This window comes from Schistocerca piceifrons, chromosome 11, assembly GCF_021461385.2.
Source record: "Schistocerca piceifrons isolate TAMUIC-IGC-003096 chromosome 11, iqSchPice1.1, whole genome shotgun sequence".
Lineage (NCBI taxonomy): Eukaryota > Metazoa > Arthropoda > Insecta > Orthoptera > Acrididae > Schistocerca > Schistocerca piceifrons.
In genome coordinates this window covers 121887683-121909522 of record NC_060148.1, presented here as the reverse complement: position 1 = coordinate 121909522, position 21840 = coordinate 121887683, and the positions used below count along the sequence as shown (strand labels likewise).

Below are 21840 nucleotides of genomic sequence, written 5' to 3'. Positions count from 1 at the left end.
TTTATGTTTTAATTGGTGTTAGTCAATAAAACTGTACTAACAACTGTATAGAAATGTAAAATTTTACTCATACAAAATTTAATTCCTTCCTGTCTTTGTATAAAATTATTCAGTTATTCTATGTAATTTTCTATGTGATTTGGGAAGATGTATGTAAAAACTTTAATTGTTAAATATGCAAAATTCAATGTGTAACAATAAAAGTAATTGAAGGGCTCAGAGAGATATAGTCATAAGCCACAACTTTCACGAAATTGAGTTTTTCATGTTGCGGCATTCTTAACAATGTCTTTTTCACAACATGTTGAACAAGTTCCATGTTACTGCAACAGATGGCAGGCTATGATGGAGTGCAGTTCTATGCTGTGCCATCTGGTGGTAGTTTCAGAAGATACATAGTCACAAGCCACGGCAAAAGGGCAGGTGGGTCAGGAACGTCGGAACCGTCTTCGGGTCTTCAACGCATATTTGACACAGACAGTAGTGGAAGTGAAGAGCTTTACCCTTTGTATCCTGACAGTGATGAATCTTGGCATCCATCGACCAGCAGTTCCAGCTTAGATGATGTTTCGGTAAGTATATAAAACGGTTTATTTCTGCTGATTAATTTCCTGTGGCTTGTGACTTTGTTTCTCTCAACATTGCCAACGCATTTGACAGCCATCCTGTGTGTTAATGATGAAACTTGATGGGCACATTTATATTACTGCTTAATGGTGCAATAATGTAGTTTCTAAGGCAAAAGATGTGTAAAAAATATTTTCTCATTAAATTGATTTTAGCGAAATTTAATGTTTTGTGTGGCTTATGACTATATCTCACGCAAATTCTTAGACTATTTTGTTCTTCATATTATAGCTTGAAATAAGTAGAATAAATGAAGAATCACCTGAAAAACCAAAGCCTTCATGGAGAAGAAAGCGAAATATTGATCAGTGGAAGAAAAATAAAGCAAAACATCGACGAAATGTTGGTCAGCAGTATAAGTCTTTAAAAACCCACAAGACTGTTCAGGCTGCTACTATAGGAAGTCCCTGTACTTGTTTAAATAAATGCTTCACAAAACTGCTTGGTGAGGAAGAAAACATTTTTCATTCATTTTGGAACAAAGGAAACTTTAATGAACAGAATACTTACCTGATGAGCTGTATGAAAATGGAACCGAAAAGGTGGAGGTTTGTTCACTATTTAAATAAAAATGGTTCAATATTTTGTATATTTATTCCATTTTGTTATATTAGTCATAATTTCTTTCAAAGCTATCCAAAAAAGACTTCCAAGAAAATATGTGAGGGTATGCGGAATAGAAGCCATGATCTGCAAGGAAGCTTTCCTAAGGGTTCATGGCTTACAGATACACGCACAAAGAGTGAGGAATTTGCAATATCAAATGAAGCAGGGATTTGCAGTGCCAAAAGAAGATGGAAGAGGTTTGTATGTTACTCTGTGCTATAAGTTAGGGATGTAACCAAACTGAGTACTATACAAATATTTCTATTAGGAAGAGGATATACACTCCTGGAAATTGAAATAAGAACACCGTGAATTCATTGTCCCAGGAAGGGGAAACTTTATTGACACATTCCTGGGGTCAGATACATCACATTATCACACTGACAGAACCACAGGCACATAGACACAGGCAACAGAGCATGCACAATGTCGGCACTAGTACAGTGTATATCCACCTTTCGCAGCAATGCAGGCTGCTATTCTCCCATGGAGACGATCGTAGGGATGCTGGATGTAGTCCTGTGGAACGGCTTGCCATGCCATTTCCACCTGGCGCCTCAGTTGGACCAGCGTTCATGCTGGACGTGCAGACCGCGTGAGACGATGCTTCATCCAGTCCCAAACATGCTCAATGGGGGACAGATCCGGAGATCTTGCTGGCCAGGGTAGTTGACTTACACCTTCTAGAGCACGTTGGATGGCACGGGATACATGCGGACGTGCATTGTCCTGTTGGAACAGCAAGTTCTCTTGCCGGTCTAGGAATGGTAGAACGATGGGTTCGATGACGGTTTGGATGTACCGTGCACTATTCAGTGTCCCCTCGACGATCACCAGTGGTGTACGGCCAGTGTAGGAGATCGCTCCCCACACCATGATGCCGGGTGTTGGCCCTGTGTGCCTCGGTCGTATGCAGTCCTGATTGTGGCGCTCACCTGCACGGCGCCAAACACGCATACGACCATCATTGGCACCAAGGCAGAAGCGACTCTCATCGCTGAAGACGACACGTCTCCATTCGTCCCTCCATTCACGCCTGTCGCGACACCACTGGAGGCGGGCTGCATGATGTTGGGGCGTGAGCGGAAGACGGCCTAACGGTGTGCGGGACCGTAGCCCAGCTTCATGGAGACGGTTGCGAATGGTCCTTGCCGATACCCCAGGAGCAACAGTGTCCCTAATTTGCTGGGAAGTGGCGGTGCGGTCCCCTACGGCACTGCGTAGGATCTTACGGTCTTGGTGTGCATCCGTGCATCGCTGCGGTCCGGTCCCAGGTCGACGGGCACGTGCACCTTCCACCGACCACTGGCAACAACATCGATGTACTGTGGAGACCTCACGCCCCACGTGTTGAGCAATTCGGCGGTATGTCCACCCCGCCTCCCGCATGCCCACTATACGCCCTCGCTCAAAGTCCGTCAACTGCACATACGGTTCACGTCCATGCTGTCGCGGCATGCTACCAGTGTTAAAGACTGCGATGGAGCTCCGTATGCCACTGCAAACCGGATGACACTGATGGCGGCGGTGCACAAATGCTGCGCAGCTAGCGCCATTCGACGGCCAACACCGCGGTTCCTGGTGTGTCCGCTGTGCCATGCGTGTGATCATTGCTTGTACAGCCCTCTCGCAGTGTCCAGAGCAAGTATGGTGGGTCTGACACACCGGTGTCAATGTGTTCTTTTTTCCATTTCCAGGAGTGTAAGTTCATCTTTTTTTTCTTTCAGGAAAACATGGAAACTACCCACATAAATTTCAAGACGAAGCAATACAAAGTGTTAGACAATTTCTCTATGTCATACCGAAATATAACAGTCATTACAGTAGGCAACAGAACCCCAATAAAGTGTATTTGGATTGTGATCTCACAACTGCTTCCTTATTTCGAGATAAATACTCAGAATACTGCAATGAAAAGCAGGTTCCTGCAGTACCTGAAAGTAAATTCAGAGAAATTTTCGTATCTGAATTTAACATAGGCTTCAAACTACCAAAAAGTGACACCTGTTCAAAATGTGATGGATTTCTAATTGCATTAAATAACCCAGAATTATGTGCAGAAGAAGTCACAGAAAAGAAACAACAATATGAACTGCATCTCAAAAATGCTGACAGAGGACAAAATATGATTGCGTCTTTAACTGCTCTGGCTAAATAAAATTCGAAAGAGCATCACGTGATAGCAATGGATATGCAGCATACGTTCCCCACACCTAAACTAACAGTTGGTCCAGCATTTTCCTAGAGGAAAATACGGACTTACAACTATGGTATCCATGACTGTGGATCAAATAAGGGTTATATGTTTATGTGGAGCAAGAATGATGGAGGACGGGGCTCAGATGAGGTTGGGAGTTGCTTATTGAAGTACTTGGAGATACCTAATCCTCAGACAAAACATCTCCACATAATCACAGACAACTGCAAGGGTCAGGCAAAGAATTGGACTATTATTGCTTTGGAAAGGTCCCTTGTTGCTACCAAAAGATTTGATTCTGTCCAGCATTACTTCCCTGTGGTAGGTGACACCATGCTACCTTGCGGTCGTGATTTTGGTCGCATTGAACGGTATGCAAGAAACAGACGTCCAATAGTGTACACTCCAGATGAATGGGCAGAAGTAATAAAATCTGCGACTCCTAAACATTTCATTGTAACTAAAATGGTAAGAGAAGACTTCAGAAGTTTGGAAAGCCTGAAGACATTGATCTCAAAATGTACAGAATCCACATCTGGAGATCCCCACCATTTCAGTGAAGCTACTCAATTTAAAATTGAGTCTGAAGATCCCTTCAAGCTATGTGTAAAGCACTCTTATTCAGACATAGGAGCTTTCATGTCAGTGGATATTCGTGTCAAAAAGAAAGGAAGGCTAGTCGAACCAAATACATATCAGCTACCAATAAAGTACAGAAAGCCACTACCAATTAACCAGAAAAAAATTGATGATGTACTGTCTCTTATGCCATACATACCTGCAGCAAATCAAGATTTCTTTTGGTCATGTACTGGAAATAACCTGTACAATGATGTGGTAGGGGAACTTCCTTGATGTAACTGTATCAATGAAAAAGTAATTTATACGTCTCAGATACCTGATATGTACATATTAATGTGCAAAAATTATATATTCTGCTTGCTGTGTAAGAGTAGTTAAGATAAATCCTTACAAATTCATACTTTATGTTTTAAACAATTTTTTGGGAGATATAGTCATAAGCCACCATTGACTACATCTGAATTAGAATCATTCTAAAATTAATATTTTATAGCATGCAGAGAGTTGACTATTTAACAACATGCTTCACAAGTATTAAGCAAGTGTTTGCAGTAGAAATAACTTTTCTATTTTGTATTAAACATTTTCAGACCTCCGTGGAACTTTAAACTCGCTGTATCTCAAAACCAGTTCGATGTGGCTTATGACTATATCTCTCCGACCCCTTCAATTGTTTAAAATCATATAAATAGAGGCGATTTTTACACTGCCAGAGGTTAGTCCTACATCAGTCTTAAGTCTGCCTTGGACCGAATTTTTGTATTAACAGCATGTAGTCAGACTTTGTATGTTCACCGTCAAACATCTAGCATACAAAATAAAATTCTTTGTGTACAAGAAGTACTGAAACTTACTTACTTCATTACACAATTCCCACGTGGCAATGCAGTAACATCAAGTTGAACCTAGGGCAGCATCAAGAAAAAGCACTCTGGATTACACAAGATACGTCCTTTTTCTTTTTTCTTTTTTCTTTTTTTTTTTTTCTCTCTTTGGCGGAGGATATCTTTAATAAGATGTGGCATATTGACCATTGTTTTTCTTGTGTTAAGCAGTGATACACATTCCAAACTTCAGCACAAAAACATTTTCGCCACATTATATTACAACTGAATGAAACACACAGTAAGACAAGAGCCCCAGGGTGCTTCTGAAAAATTCTTCTACTGCTGATAGATAATCAATGGAAAGTCTTGTGTCTGCTACGATAAAATTTAATAAACAGAGTTGATGGGCATGTATTTATGCACGGAAGTTTTAACTCTGTGAGAATCCATTATAGTTCCATGTCTCATCTTTGAGAAAATTGCTTGTACTTCTGAGATATCCATGACAACTGGTAGTGACCATACATATTGGATGCTGAATCCCCAATCTGGCTTGTTCTAGTTTGAACAGACGCTTTCTATGCAGACCATATGTCACTGGTTTTGAGGAACTTCACATTCATTCTTGTCATGTGTCATAATTAAGCACAGTCTATGAGTGAGACAGAACTATATCGAATAATTTTGTGGAATACCTATTCATGAATAAATCTTCAAAAAGGTAACAACTTGCTCAGTAAGACAAAATCTTAATATGCTCTAATGTCAAAATGGTGATGTACACAGGCGAAACAATACACCGCAGTAATACACACAGCATATGATTTATTATTTTAAAACAAAATTACCTTGGAAACTATGTTGACATCATCTTTAGTAAAACTGCAGCAGCCAAAGCATAAAATTCCCTAAAATAAGTAAATAAGTCATGATCAGCCCTAACTGGTGAGGAGAGGCAGAAAGAGAGAGAGAGAGAGAGAGAGTGTGTGTGTGTGTGTGTGTGTGTGTGTGTGTGTGTGTGTGTGTGTGTGTGTGTGTGTGTGGTGTGTGGGAGGGGGGGGGGGTTCTGTTTGTAATTCACTCAAACATTACACAGCCCGAAGTGCTGTGACTGACCCCATCATAAGTTTACAGGATTCAGACACAATGGCGAGAAATAAGGCAAGGTATTCATCTCTGACACAAGAGCCAGTGATAATTTTATCATTGGTAAGAACACCCAAAAGTATTTTACAGAGCTGAATACTGTAAATGTGGCAAAGTTCGGCCCATACTAGTGAAGATGAAGTGTGAACTCTTGCTAAGCTGTTCCTAACATTTCTTTTTTCCTTTCTTATTAAAAATCAATCCCACACTTAGTAAGGTTTTCTGTGGAAGAATGACATTTGAACCATTGAAGTGCCCATCTCCATGCTTTGATGGCTGCAGCAATCAGTTCTAGCCACCACACCACAAGACACTTCCCAAAGAAGTGGGAGATTGTCACTTGTAGTGTGTGAGATTTATTCTCACTTTTTCTTACACAATATCATCAATTCCCTTCAACTGATTAAATTCAAACACTATTTTGGTGGCAAAAATTGACCAATCAGCTTTTCTGAGAGACAGCCACTGACACAGTGATAATTGTGACTGTGTTAAATAAGGGAGTGATGGTTGGGATAAAATTTGTGACCACTAGGGTATCTTTGCTGAAATGAATTTTAACTCCAGTATTGGGTGGGCAATGATCAAGTAGTGCAATTAATTTTTCTATTGTTTGACCTCTTTAGACTTATTTGTATCATCCCATTTCTTTGTGGTACATTAGTTCAATTTATCTACACCACAAGAATTGCTCAAATGAAATATTTCAACCTAAACCAACTTTATTGTTGGTTTATCATTATTTCTTTACCTTTAGCTTTAGCTTGTTTTGCCTCTTGTTTAGCTGAAACTAGTCCTTGTCGTCAATTACAAGGAATGACTGTTTCTGTCAGTTTTATCAAATTGAGACTCTATGAGTACTTCCATCACCTTTTTGCACTTTGAAATCCTTTGCCTATGGTGAGTTGTGAAATTATGCTCAAACGCTAGCAATGTAGTCAGCCATTCAGTTGATAAATACGTGGAACCATTAGAAATCACAGTAATTCATTCTTCGTTTGAGATTTATTTGCAGAAGACAAACAATTTACTCTTTTACCACCCACTGAACTGTCAACCTTCTTGCATTTGAAGGCAAGGCCAGGTACTGTGCGCCACATCTTCACTGAGACATGACAAAGCATTGAAATCAATATTAAGGGCATAGTTCTCATCGCTCCTACTTTTGCAATTATTACTGATTAATTGGTGCCTAGTTTTACACATAACCTGAAGTAAAATATTTGTAATCTGCTTTGGACTTTCTGCTAAGAAACTTACATTAAGGGCAGTTTCTCCTATGTACACAATTGTTTGAGGAGACCGAAGTATCCTTGGCTAAGCCCCTCAGTATTCAACGAAGGATGAGGCAACATGAGTGTAGTGAATGAAATGATCTTCATTAGAACTGGAGCAGATTCATTTCAAACCTTCACCGAGGTATCTGTTCTTACTTTCAATAAATTGAATTTTTATAGTCAAATAAGCTACATTTGCTTACAAAATACATTACTTGATGATTGCCCTCAGCTTAAGTCGGACAGAAAAGCACCCAGTATATTACAATAACTAGTAAGCTCTTAGGGAGTAATACGCACTTCGAAAAAAAGGTGTCACGAAATTTTAACCCAAAAGAAATAATGTTGTGTAGGTCAACAGCGCACCATTTATAAACTATGGAAACTTGCTGCCATGCACTTTGATTGACTGCGGGTTTGCCCTGTTGCCGATGGTCTGGAGAATGCATAACTGTGAATGCTTTGCCTGCCAGAGATCACAACGTATCCAAGGCATCCCACACACTCGATGGTACTGTGCCAGCTTTCCACTCTGGGGGCCTCGGGGCAAATCCACCAAGGTCCCGACACATCCATTGCAGTTTCATGATAAGACGTTCTGGGAACAAACCCATCAACAGCTGTTAGTTCATGTACAGAAAGCCTTTTACAAATTGTGTCGGCACTGAAAAGAGCCTTTTTTGTAGCTAGGACACTGTTTACTAAAGCAGGTGCTCAAACTGGCGACCCTCTGAAGTGACACAAGCTTGGTAATGCCGAACGGTGTTTTGCCGAACTCTTTCAAAGATTCCTGGCATTGTCCTGATGTGATTGGTGGCATGCTGAATGTGATACATTAATTCCTCTTCATTTGTAGGTGGTTCACATCCAGGTGGGTGAAATAGAAACTTGAAGAATCCCCATAGGAAAAAGTTCGGTGGCGTGAGATCTGGTCGCCAGGGCCATGTCCTACAAGCACCTCTGCCACTGAACTGGCCGTCGAAGAGTTCATTTAAATATATGTGCACAGCACAACTGTTATGTGCGGATGCCCCATCATGCTGCAACCACATGCGTAGTCAGATGTCCAGGAGAACGTCTTCCAGCAGGCTGGGTAGAGTTTCTTACTAAAAATCATGGCAATTGGCCCCAGTAAGTTGAGGAGGTAGACGGACTGGCCAAATCAGATGGTTGCCCACAATGATTACCTAAAAGTTAAATGAAAATCGTTCCTGGTTTCCCTGGACGCATGTGACATGAGGATTTCCCCTTGCCCAGTAATGAATGTTTTGAGTGTTGTAAAGGCCATCTTGACAGAAGGTGCACTCGTTGGTAAACAACACAATGGTGGGGAAGTCAGGACCTCGTGCAACACTTAACAGAAACCACCGGAAAAACCCTAGCCTGTGGTCATAGTCCGCCATAGGATTTAGGTCTTTGACAGGGTGGAAACTAAATGGATGCTGGCCGTAGTTACTCAGAACCTCACAGACTAACTGATGAGTGACCCCCAAGTTGTGTCCAACCACTCGAGGACTCGTCGTAGGTGCTTCCTTGAAGTGCTTGAGAACAGTCTCTTCAAATGCAGCACCCTATCATGTTCGAGGTCTTCCAGCATCATCACGATATCCCACTAATGAGCATGTTTCACTAAGTTGCTGGTTAATTGCTGTAAACATCTGGGGGTTTGGGTGGCGTCTTGCTGCATACCGTTCCTCATACAACTGTTGAGCTTCATGCGCATTAGCACTGGCTAGTCCATAGACAAAACTCATATCTCATTGTTCCTCAAATCAATACTGTGCTGCCATGCTTACTGCATGACTAAATCACAGGTGATGTTTGTGTGCTCTGAAGCAAAGCTTATGTGTGAATGCCTCTGATGTGAGGTGGAGACAAACAACAAGACCAATTCGACGTGTGTGTATCACATGGTGGCACTGACGGGGGGAGGGATGTTTGTATGTGTGAACCGACAACCATAGCACTGCCCGTCAACCGATGAACAGCAACAGGGCAATCCCACAGCCAATTGGAGCACGTGGTGATAAGTTTCCATAGTTTAAAAAGGGCGCGTTGTCGACCTACACAACATTAGTAATTTTGGTTCCTATTGGCATCAGCTATCTAGGGTTAAAATTTTGTGACACAATTTTTCTCCATCCTGCTGAAATTATCAAGAAACTGCTTACTAGACAATGGACTTATTTTGCGAATCATGATCATGGCAAAGAAGTCAAAACAAGATCTGAGGGATCATCATATGGACAATCTACTGGGAGAGTATGCCAAATAGTGAGAATAGCTGCATAGTTACTTTTACATGGCACTGTGAAATATATGCTGAAGAAACGAAGGTATTTTAGTGAACTACTAAATGACGTACATTAAACTCAAGATATCCCAGAGATGAGAAGATTAACCTGAAATGTGTGTGCAGAATCATTTTGAAAACCAGGTTAATATTTTAAGAAGATTATATGCTAAAAAATCAAATTTTTCCGATGTAATATCAATATCAATGCTCGTCCTCCTCCTCCACCACCACCACGACGACCACCACCACCACCGATTAAACTTACCACCAATGTCTGAGGTGTATTAGTTCTTCTCATGACAACCGATTGCTTCTTATTTCCATACTGATTATCATTGATTTTTGCCTCTTGACAATTTGTGTCCAAGTCAACAATGCCATTATCTTCATCACTTGAGTCTTCACTATCACTAATAACATCGAAACTTCTTTCAGCTGCCAGAAAATGATTCTTTGTAGTTGTAACTGTGTTGCTACATTCTGGTTTATTTCTTTTGGGGATTACACAATTAGTTCTTTCTTCTTCTAAACGTGGCTGATTTCCAGTACTTTTAGTATCACATTTTTCATCTATAGCATTATTAGAACCAAGTCCATGAACTGTATCTGTGAACTTATTGTTGGCAGGTAAGGGTGAAAACGCAAAATTCCTCTTTTGAGTTTTGTTTCTGAATTCCTCACAACTACTTTCTTGTAATGATTGTCCAGGGGGCTTTTCTAAGGAGGAACAGCTGTCTAAAATAGCTGCATTGTCATTTCCCTTCCACTGAAAATCATGTGGTTCTCCTGATTAACAGACAGAAAACAAAAAAAAAGATTAAAACTGAAGTGATTATAATGAAGTGGTCAACTTAAGGCATGAATGTGAAACAGTCAAAAAGAAATAAAATAATTAATTATTGGAATTATCATATCATTTACAATGTGATATAAATATTTATGTACAAGAATTAAATGATAAACAAGCAAATCTGTGAAACTAAAACTCTTAACTGGTAACTAAGTCAGTTAAATGAGTTTAAAATGAACTAAGACAAAATCTGGCAGAAAAAGAAAGCAAGCTTTCTCAGAATCTACATAAAGATAACCACTAACCATAAAGGCAGGGTACTGAATAGACAACATGCACATAGAACAAGACTGGAAATTTTGTTGTGTTTTTGGACAATGTTCTTCTTAGCTTTCAATGTTCTCCTTCTAAGCTGATGAAAAACATAGACCCATTGACTCAAACATGCACAGCTACATTGACCCAACTGATTACATAGCCCTAGGGCAGCAGCCCAATGGTGTGAGGAGTTCTGTTGGATGGAGAGGGTGAGAGGAGCAGTGAGGGTGAAAGGCAGTGGGAGGAAAAGGCAACAATGGAAAGAGATAGGTATGCAGAAACAGAAGACCCACCCATGAGCAGACGCCACAGGTTGTGCAATAACCAAGAAGTCAAGCCTGTTGCGCTCAGCAACATGTTCTGCAACTGGATAGTCAATTTTGCTCTTTGTTGTAGTTTTAGATTGGTTATTACTCAAGTGTCAAGTTTACATAAAAATCTGTACCAAAGTCACAGCTGAGTTGGTATACAATATGACTGCTTTCACAGATGACCCTGTCTCTGATAGGGTAGGATATGACTGTTGGGGAGGGATATTCTACAGCTACACTCTGTGGACCACTGTGAAGAGCACTGTACTATATAATCTTTTTCCTATTCCATTCCCACATGGAGCACAGGAAGAATGATTGTTCACAAGCCTCTGTGTGTGCTGCAATAAATTTAATCTTGTCATCACAAAACCTATGAAAGCAATCTGTAGGAGTTTGCAGTATATTTGAAAGAGTCAAAATTGATAGCAATTCTTGAAACTTTGTTAGGAGATGTTCTCAGGACTCTGAGGCTGCCAGTTCACTTCTTTCAAAATCCATGACTCTCTTCTGTGGATCAAACAAACCTGTGACCATTCATAAAACAAGCCTGTGACCATTCAAGCTGCCCTTCTCTGTATGCATTCAATATCCCCTACTAGTCCTAATTGGTAAGAGTCCCACACAAGCAATATTCTAAGATGGGTCACATGATTGATTTTTAATCTGTTTCCTTTGTAAACTAATTGCATTTCCCTACTATTCTACCAGAAAACTGAAGTTAGCTACCTGCTTTACCTACGATCGACCTTATGTCTTTTTCCCTTTCATGTCCTACCAAGTGTTACACTCGGGTATTTGTGTGAGTTTACAAATTTCAACTATGATTCACTGATATTATGTTCATCTGATACCATGTTAATTTTTTATTTTTCATTTTGTTAAGTGCACAATTTTACATTTCCAACCATTTGAAGAAAGTTGTCAATCTTTGCAACGCTCTGAATATTTTTGCAGTTTCCTTCAAACTGTATTTCATTGTAGATAGCTGCATCATTGAAAAAAGTTGAGGTTACTATTAATATTGTTTGCAAGGTCATAAATATGCAACATGGACAGCAAGAGACCCAACACACTTCCCTTGGGTACATCCAAAGTTACTTCAGTTCTATATTTGTCAATAGTTCTCTATCCAAGATAACATGCTGCATCCTTCTTACTAAGAAATCTTCAACCCAGTCAGATATTTTGCCCAATACACCATACTTGGGTTCAGAATATGTTGTAAGTTTCTGCTACAAATCAATGTTCAGGATACTGGACAGTAATTTTGTGGATCACTTCTGCTAACCTTCTTATAGACAAGTGTAACCTATGCTTTCTTCCAGCTACTGGGTATGGTTTTTTGTCTGAGAGAACTACTATAGGTTGTAGTAACAGAGGGACTAACTCAGATGAAAACTGGGCAGAATCTGACAGGTACTCCATTGAGCCCTGGAGCTTTGTTCAAATTTAATGATTTCAGCTGTTTCTCAATATCACTGAAACTAATACTATTTCACTCATCTCTTCAGTGGTATAAAAATTTGACTGGTGCAATACTCCTGTGTTTGCTTATGTAAAGGAACATTTGAAATCAGAGTTAAGAATTTTTGCTTTTGCATTACTACTCTCAATTTCAGTTCTCGTCTAGCCCGCGAGTGGCTGGATGCTAACTTTCATGCTACTAAAAGCCCTTACCTATGAATGTTGCTCACTTAACTGCCAAACACATTTCATTTAGCATCTCTATCTGCAGCCCTATGGTTTCTTTTACACACATTATCCAGTAGTCTGTTTCTTTAGAAGATTCTCTACAGTGATTGTATACCATAGAGGATCTCTCACATCATGAACTGTTATACTGGGTATTTAACTTTCCAGTGTATAGTCAACTATTCTTTTAAACTTGAGCCATAATTCCTCTACATGTCCCTGTACTGTGCTGAAAGTTTCCAGTTCGTCACTGTGATATGACACTAGTGCCTCTCCATAGATTGAACATATAGAAAAAGATAGATTGCTACGTATCGTAAAAATGACATGTTAAGTTGCAGATAGGCACAATTAAAAGATATGTAACTTGAAGGGGCATCACTGCTGTCTGCTGCAGTGGGACATTAAGCAGAATCAGCGGCAATGATATTCATCATTTTAGGGCACTATTAAATGAAGGTAGACGCTGAGCTAAAAATGTGGTTAAGTTGTTTTAGTCCAGAGTAACAATGGGAGCATTCCACAGCAACTGGTTCAGTTGACTGGTTCAAGGATTAGGGCCATATGTGGATATGCAACAGGAGATATACTTGTAGACTAGGTTTGCAATGGAGTGACTGTGAAGGTTCTGCCAGCATACCATAGGTGCACATTGCCTGTTACTCCAGGTATGACATCAACATGTGGTCATGGTCTATTGGAGGGGATGGCTGCTAACAGAATAAAGTACTGTTGATGGTTTGTAGTCTCAATGACAGAGGTACTCACAGAGCCATCAGAGAGATGGAGATTATTGTCCAGTACGGTGGCACACCAAGTTAAAGAGGACCATGTGAACGGAAGAGGAGAGAGAGTCTGGATGCTGTGGAAGAATGAGGATATAGTGTCTTGGCCCAGACACAGATCAGATCATAATGATATCATCAACAAACACAAACATGGCAAGGGCATAGGATCTTTGGGTGGCTAGTAAGGCTTCCTTTAATGACCCATAAACAGACTGGTATGTTTTAGACTGGTAGCACTTTAACTTTTCTGCGGTTTCCTTAAATTACACTGACTGACCACATTAAGCGTGCTGTCAAAGGGTGGTACATGCTTCAGTGGCAGCTTCTCAACTACTGTAAAGTACTGCATGTCAAAGCATGTCAACAATGATCTGAGCATTTTACAAGTAACATAGTATCAAATGTTACTGAGTGGCAAATTTTGATTTCACAGGTATGTGCTTTTGAACAAAGGGCCTTTACACTGAAGTGACAAAAGTAATGGGATAGCAATATGCACAAATACAGATGGCAGTAGTGTTGTGTACAAAAGGTATAAAAGGACAGTGCACTGGTGAAGCTGCCACTTGAACTCAGATGATTTATGTCAAAAGGTGTCCAATGAGATCAGGGCTACAAGAGATGAATTAACAGACTTTAGATGTGGAGTGGTAGTTGGAGCTAGACACACGGGATACTCCATTTTGGTAATAATTACATAATTCAATTTTCTGAGATCCACAGTGCGGAGACTGTGCTGAGAATACAGAATTTCGGGCATTACCTCTCACCAAGCACAATGCACTGGCCAACTGCCTTCAATTAACAATTGAGAGCAGTGATATTTGCACAGAGCTGTCAGTGCCAACAGACAAGTGACACTGCGAGAAATTACCACAGAAATGAATGTGGGATGTACGATAAACATACGCATTAGGACGGTGCACCAAATTTGGCATTAATGAGCTCTCACAGCAGATGACCAACACGAGTGGCTTTCCTAACATCACAAAATGGGGCTTGTGAAGACGCTGGTTGGACCCTAAATGACTGGAAAACTGTGGCATAATCAGACGATGCCCAATTTCAGTTGGTACAAACTGATGGCAGGATTCGAGTGTGGTGCAGACCCCATGAAATCGTGGACCTAAGTCATCAACGAGGCACTGTGCAAGCTGGTAGTGGCTCCATAATGATGTGGGCTGTGTTTACATGGAACGTACTGGGGCCTCTGGCCCAACTGAATCGATCATTGGCTGGAAACGGTTATGTTCGGCTACTTGGAGAACATTTGCAGCCATTAATGGGCTTCGTGTTACCAAACAACAATGGAATTTTTATGGATGACAATTCATCATGTCACTGAGCCACAATCATTTGAGATCGGTCTGAAGAAGATTCTGTACAATTCGAGCAAACGATCTGGCCACACAGATCGCCCAACACAAATCCCATTGAACATTTATAGGACATAATTGAGAGGTCAGTTCGTGCACAAAACCCAGCACCGGCCACATTTTCACAATTATGGATGGCTATAGCAGCAGCATACTTCAACATTTCTACAGGGGACTTCCAATGACTTCTCGAGTCCATGTCACATTGAGCTACTGCATTACACAAGGAAAAAGGAGGTCTGACACAACATTAGAAGGTCTCCTAAGTCTTTTGTCACCACAGTGTATTTTGGTTATTGTGCTGTTTCTGTGACCCTAATCTTCCATCCTACAACTCTTTATTTACACAATCCCTTCAACAACAAGTTTCATAAACAAGGCATATAGTAATATGTACCCAACCATTTTCTCTTTTCTAGTTATAAAGTTCTTTACTTGTCATATTTCTTGCTGACTTAGTCCGTTATTCAATCAGTCTCCTGATTTTCAATAAACTCCCTTGGAACACCAAAATTTACAGGCTGTAACAATTTTTTTCTGATTTTCCAGCATACATGCTGTGCTCCAAACAGACTTTCATTAATCTTTGTCTGACCTCTGCATATGGGGAAGCATTTAAATAGTGTTCTATTTTTATCTTATGGGACCAAATTGCTTAGGTTGTCGGTCCCTATGGTGTTCCATAATTCTACATAATTTCATCAGCAATATTTATCCACAATTTTGTATGCCTGTCTAACGATCATCCTGAAACACTAAGGAACAAGAATTGAAAGAATTACCATCCTTTCTCGTAATTGATCTTTGGACAGCTGAGTAAAGGACTCTGAAGTGACTGTGGGGCAATGAATGAGACAACTCAATTATTGAAACACTGACAAGTAAAGACTCATACATACAACAAAATATCATGTAAAACTATAACAATGAAAATAATCATTTTTTGAAAATATATTGTAGTCTTTTCTTCTCATCCCGGCCAGTAAGTCTCCCCTGACCTGGGGTTCTGGCTGATTTTTCTGAACTCTATCTCTTTTCCTAATCCTCAACAGTTCTTTTTCCTTCAGCTCTCTGCCTAAAGCTTGCCTACGTAATACCTTTCTTACGTGTGTTCCCCTGCCGCCGCTCAGTGACAAGATTTTTTATCCATCCATTTATATTATGTATAATTATAAGTATCAGTACATGACACAACCATACTGTAATGCCTTCAGTAAATTTTGTGTGTCACTGAATTAAAAGCAGCTCCATTGCAGCCATACGCAAGGCAAGCAGTCGAGCACAGAAGGGGTGACATGTAATTCCACAAGCGAGTCTGTCTGTACACTGTGGTGAAAGGCCGCACAACTACAAACCAGCCTGCAGAATATTCCCACAGCATTGAGACACTGAGATGTTGATATGTATGTGCCTGGGAACAAGGCAACGGCACAACGAGAGTGTTATTAATCACCATAAATACTCTCTGTTTCTAACTCAATTATGCACAGTCTGGCAGCACCTTCCACGACATCAGCTGTGTGCAATTCTCCATCATATTACAGGCCAGCCAGCAGCTGATACCAATCTGGGCAGCCACCTCCACCAGACCAACTCACGGTTTTATGTCTGCACCTGTAGACTCGGAATGACACAACAGATGAGCCACCCCCAGGCTCTGAGCTCCGATGCATCACCACACTTCTGCCTTGGAGGGCAGCAGTTTGCAACCATGGAGGTATGGCAGCGACCATTACACACCAGAGTGAGTTTCTAAACCAGTAGCAGTGGCTGCCTATGAGAATTCAGTGGTTTATGCATCACTGGCACTGCTCACTAAGGGTCACATAATGCTAACTTAGCCACGCACTGCCAAGTGAGGTAAACAGTGTCAGCAACATGAGACAAGGACATCAAACAGCCATCCTGCCCCCGTGACCCTCTGATGTCCATGGCACTGCCAGTAGACCACACACCTGAAGAGGGTAAATCTGGGAGCATCACAGCACTTCAACACTGCAGCTCGTGGTTAAATAAAATATGTCGTATCTTGCAGCAAAGTTTTCCTAGTCGATCTTGGCCAGCACTATCATCTCCAGGTACTATGTGCAATATGATTTAGGTGTTATTATTTACTGGACATTAGAATATTTGTTGGGGGTGGGGGGGGGGGAGGGGAGGAAAGAATGATTTCATAAATGTTTGAAGGGATAATGCAATAATCATTAAAAATGGAGTAGCACATCTCAGTGCACGTAACTGATCACTTGGCTTCATGAATTGTAATTTATTCTTTGTGTGTGTGTGTGTGTGTGTGTGTGTGTGTGTGTGTGTGTGTGTGTGACTGGTTAAGTAATAAGTTGAGGGCATTAAATATTTATTTTCTTTCAACAATCATTTGTTCATGTGAACAACACTACACGCTTGCATCACACGGAATATTACAGATTTATGTGGCAAACTGATCAGTTGTTTCTTTTATATCTAACACAAAGATAATAAAACCAATTCCAGCAAAGAGGTAAAAGAAAATGTGGACCACTACAGGATTATTATCTGTGTGGTCATCATAAATAGTTCTGGAGCTAACACTTGGATAAAATTCAATAAGATAAAATACACTCATCATCCCAGTTTCTCAAACTCCTGAACATTAACATTGACTGTGGATATTGTATCACAGACACAGTCCCTTTGACTGTTCAGAGATGTCACTAAACCCACTCAAAGATGTAAACAACCATGCATGAGCAGCACCTATTAGACGGAGGAGGCCCGGCAGCTGATCAGTTCCAGACATTCCACCACGAAGGAGGTAAATGGCTTGTGCTGTCTGTAGTTCAACCATGCCTAGACAGTCAATACTACAGTTTGATTGTCTCTGCATTGTTACTTTGTGCCAGGAAGGGCTCTCAAAAAGGGAGTGTGCAGGGGTCTCGAAGTGAACCAAAGCGATGTTGTTCGGACATGGAGGAGATACAGAGGGACAGGAACTGTTGATGACATGCCTCACTCAGGCTGCCCAAGGGCTACTGCTGCGGTGGATGACTGCTACCAACACATTATGGCTCTGAGGAACCCTGACAGCAATGCCACCATGTTGAATAATGATTTTCATGCAGCCACACGATGTCATGTTACGACTCAAACTCTGTGCAATAGGTTGCGTGATGTGCAGCATTCACTCCCGATGTCCATGGCAAGGTCCATCTTTGCAACCATGACACCATGCAGAACACTACAGATGGGCCCAACAACATACCGAATGGCCCGCTCAGGATTGGCATCACCTTATCTTCACCGACGAGTGTTGCATATGCCTTCAACCAGTCAATCACCGGAGACTTGTTTGGAAGCAAACCAGTCAGGCTGAACACCTTAGACACACTGTCCAGCAAGTGCAGCAAGGTGGAGGTTCCCTGCTGAGTTTGGGTGGCATTATGTGGGGCCGATGAACGCTGCTGGTGGTCATGGAAGGTGCTGTAATGGCTGTACGATATGTGAATGGCATCCTCCGACAGATAGTGCAAGCATATTGGTAAGGCATTCATCTTCCTGGACGACAAATCATGCCCCCATCGTGCACATCTTGTGAATGACATCCTTCAGGATAACGACATCACTCAACTGGAGTGGCCAGCATGTTCTACAGACATGAACTCTATCGAACATGCCTGGGATAGTGTGGAAAGGGCTGTTTATGGACAACGTGAACCACCAACCACTCTGAGGGATCTGCGCTGAATTGCTGATGAGGAGTGGGTCAATCTGGACCAACAGTGCCTTGATGAACTTGTGCATAGTATGACACAATGAAAGCAGGCATGCACCAATGTAAGAGGATGTGCTACTGGGTATTAGAGGTACCGGTGCGTATAACAATCTGGACCACCATCTCTGAAGATCTCGCTGTATGGTGGTACAACATGCAATGTGTGGATTTCATAAGCAATAAAAAGGGTGGAAATAATGTTTATGTTGATCTCTATTCCAATTTTCTGTACAGGTTCCAGAACTCTTGGAACCAAACTGATGCAAAACTTTTTTTGATGTGTGTAATTACTAAATTAAATTACAAAAAATAAAACTAAACTAATTCCTAAATAAATATATCCAATGTTCTGTTCTCTCTCTATGACATTGCATGTCATAACATCATTACATCACAAGTCAAAGCCAACACCAGATACAGTATGTTCAAGCGACCCAAAGCAACACGTATACAAGCTCAGCTACACTGTCCTAGACAGCTTCATATTCGTACCTCAGCAGCCTAGTTTCTTTACTCCTTCCATTATTCCACTATTTTTCAGTATTGGAGAGTGTTATAAATCATTTTAGTGATTTACGTGCTGAGAGGTGACAAAGTAGTGAGATGTGGCACAGACCCAATGTGTTTCACTATTGATGTTTGGTCGACTGTCACAAAATCACTAGATTTAAACCAAACCGAAGCCTTGTTGACAATAAAACCTGAACACAACCCAGACAAGAGTCAAGAAAGAAAATGAATTCAAAAATAAAATACTAAATATCAGTTCAATGAAAAATCCTAAGATATTTAGGACTTAACACACCACCACTTCAGTCATATGCTTCCATTGTATTGTTTCAAGTCTTTTAATGTTACCTATCCATTATCTACAAGTACAGCATCTCTGATCTTAATCTAGCGGATTCCGGCAAGTAGCTTGCTCGGTCCATCTGCAATCAAATTGTGTGGCTACAAGTCCTGTCCACCTCAATTTCATTTTTGTTAGCATTATCAAATTAATCTTCCACTGAAGTCTGTTTCCTGAGCCACTGGTATGTTTCCTCTTATCTTCTAGTAATTCCCAACGTGCATCTCCTTATTGCTCGATGGACAACCTTTGAGTGTTTGAATGGTTTTTTAATTTAATGGCCACGTGCCACTGCTTTAGAATAAAACTGGTAACAAACACTGATTGTAAACTTTAATTTCAAACATGTCAGAATTTTTAATGTATTTAGGAACAAAACAGGGACCATACTCAGTCCTTTATGTTTGTCTTCAGCTCTCCATCCAGCTGTAGTCAAGAAGTGATCTGAATAGGAAAACTAAACTGTTCTATGGCTCAGCTGTCAACTTGCACCATTTTCTATTACATGTTTTGTAGGTCTACTTCTAAACTTACTGTATTAAGTGTTTTCATTAGTTATTGAACTCTGCATGGACTACACATTAACAGTGATTCTGTACTATCTTGTGTATATTTTTTTTAGTTATGAACAAGTCTGCAAAGTTTCAATGGATGTGGCACTACAATCCTGCAGACAAAGAGAACAAGATGTTTGTGTTAACTCTGATACAGATCACTTTTAAAAGGTTTGTTCTGTATCTTTGCTAACTTACCCTAAGTGCAGCAGACCGTTCTCACACATGAAATGTGAATGTTGATTGTGGAAGAACTTCAGCAATAATATTTGGCATACAAGGTGAGGAGAAGTGACTGAACAGTTCCTGATCAACAGAGGGAATCTCGTGTCTTGTATTCAATCTTGCAAAGGAAAAGGTGCAGGATAGGGTTCACTGATTTGGCTCAAATTTTGTGAGTAGAAGCATGTGGATGTCCCTTTCAGGTGCCTAAAATATCACATCTGAGTAGGCCATAAAAAACTCTAGATATTTGTGAGTACAACACTCTAAATATTTGCGAGTACAACACTCTAAATATTTGTGAGTACAGTCTGACATTTTTTTGAGCATTCCAAAGGATATTTCTCTCATACTGTCATGTCCTTGACTGATATGAAGAAAGTGATTGATTTTGCTGATGCTCTTCCAAAATGTAAGTTCCTGTTATTAAAAATAACATAGTTGCATTGAACAGCTTCGAAACGTACAAAGGGTTTCAGGGTTCAGTGGGCTGTTATGAACAGCTGATGAAGAGAACATTACAACAATAGGCAATAGCAATGCAAGGAGAGGGAAAAAATTAACAGTGGGAATCGAATCAGAGAGAGAGAGAGAGAGAGAGAGAGAGAGAGAGAGACCAACCACATACCTCTTCATAAAGATCTTGTTTGTTAGGTTCAGTGCATAATGTCATATCTCCATTATTTACTATGAAATTATCATTCATAATTTCAGTAACCTGCTCTGCAATTGCTTGACCCCTAGATATTTCTACAGGAGTCACATAGGCAGGAAAATTGTTGGTGATCATGCCTTTCTCTTCATAAATTGAGAAAGTGTCATGAAAAGTTGTAGTTTTGATGTTTCCACCCATAACATCACTGGTAGAAGATTCTTGCTGGGTTTCCGTTTTCCAATAAAATAATAATTTTTTATGAAAATCACTGCAAACATGAGGCAATACAGCATTCATAACTGTAGAGACCACTACAGAAATGTCAGGCAACAGATATAGCAACAACAAACTGTACGGGATTTGAAACAGCTGCCAGAGCCATGTGCTCTGACCCATAGAAGAGAAACAAACAGGAAGGATAAAGTGAGGACATGACAACAGAATATTGCTGCTGAAGGACAGTTGAAACCACAAACCATCAGAAATGTATCATTTAAAATAATTATTCTTTAAATATATTAATTAATTAAAGTAATCATAATTAAATTTAATATATCAAACAAGGAAACTCCAGGTCAGAATATCAACAATGTAGGAAAAGACAGATTGCTACTTACTGTAAAGGTGAAACATTGTGTTGCAGACAGGCACAATTAAAAGACACTTACACATAAATTTTTAGACGCCACCTTCATCAGAAAAAGATGAAGGGTATGGGTGAAAGTATAGTGCAAGTATACTGTTACATTTAAAGTATTAATTTTAAACAGTGAAAACTCAAGGCTCGAATATCGACAATATAACGAAAAAACAGATTGCTATTTACTGTAAAGATGACACGTTAAGTTGTTCACACAAGCAGACACACCTGATGCCTACATCTTCACTGCCATCTGTGGCATGCAACTGTCACATAGAAGGGAAGCAGCAGCCTGGAGGGGGTGGGGAAAGGGAAGGGACTGAGATAGCAGT

At 40.4% G+C, this 21840-nt stretch overlaps 1 protein-coding gene across 1 annotated transcript in view; it reads right to left on the bottom strand.

Annotated features, from left to right (window-relative positions):
• Positions 1–21840, bottom strand: part of LOC124720295 — a 208138-nt gene that overhangs the window by 106909 nt on the left and 79389 nt on the right. The window contains exon 5 of the mRNA XM_047245608.1: positions 9824–10344. Coding sequence (XP_047101564.1) covers positions 9824–10344 — 521 coding nt within the window. The remainder of the gene's footprint in view (positions 1–9823; positions 10345–21840) is intronic.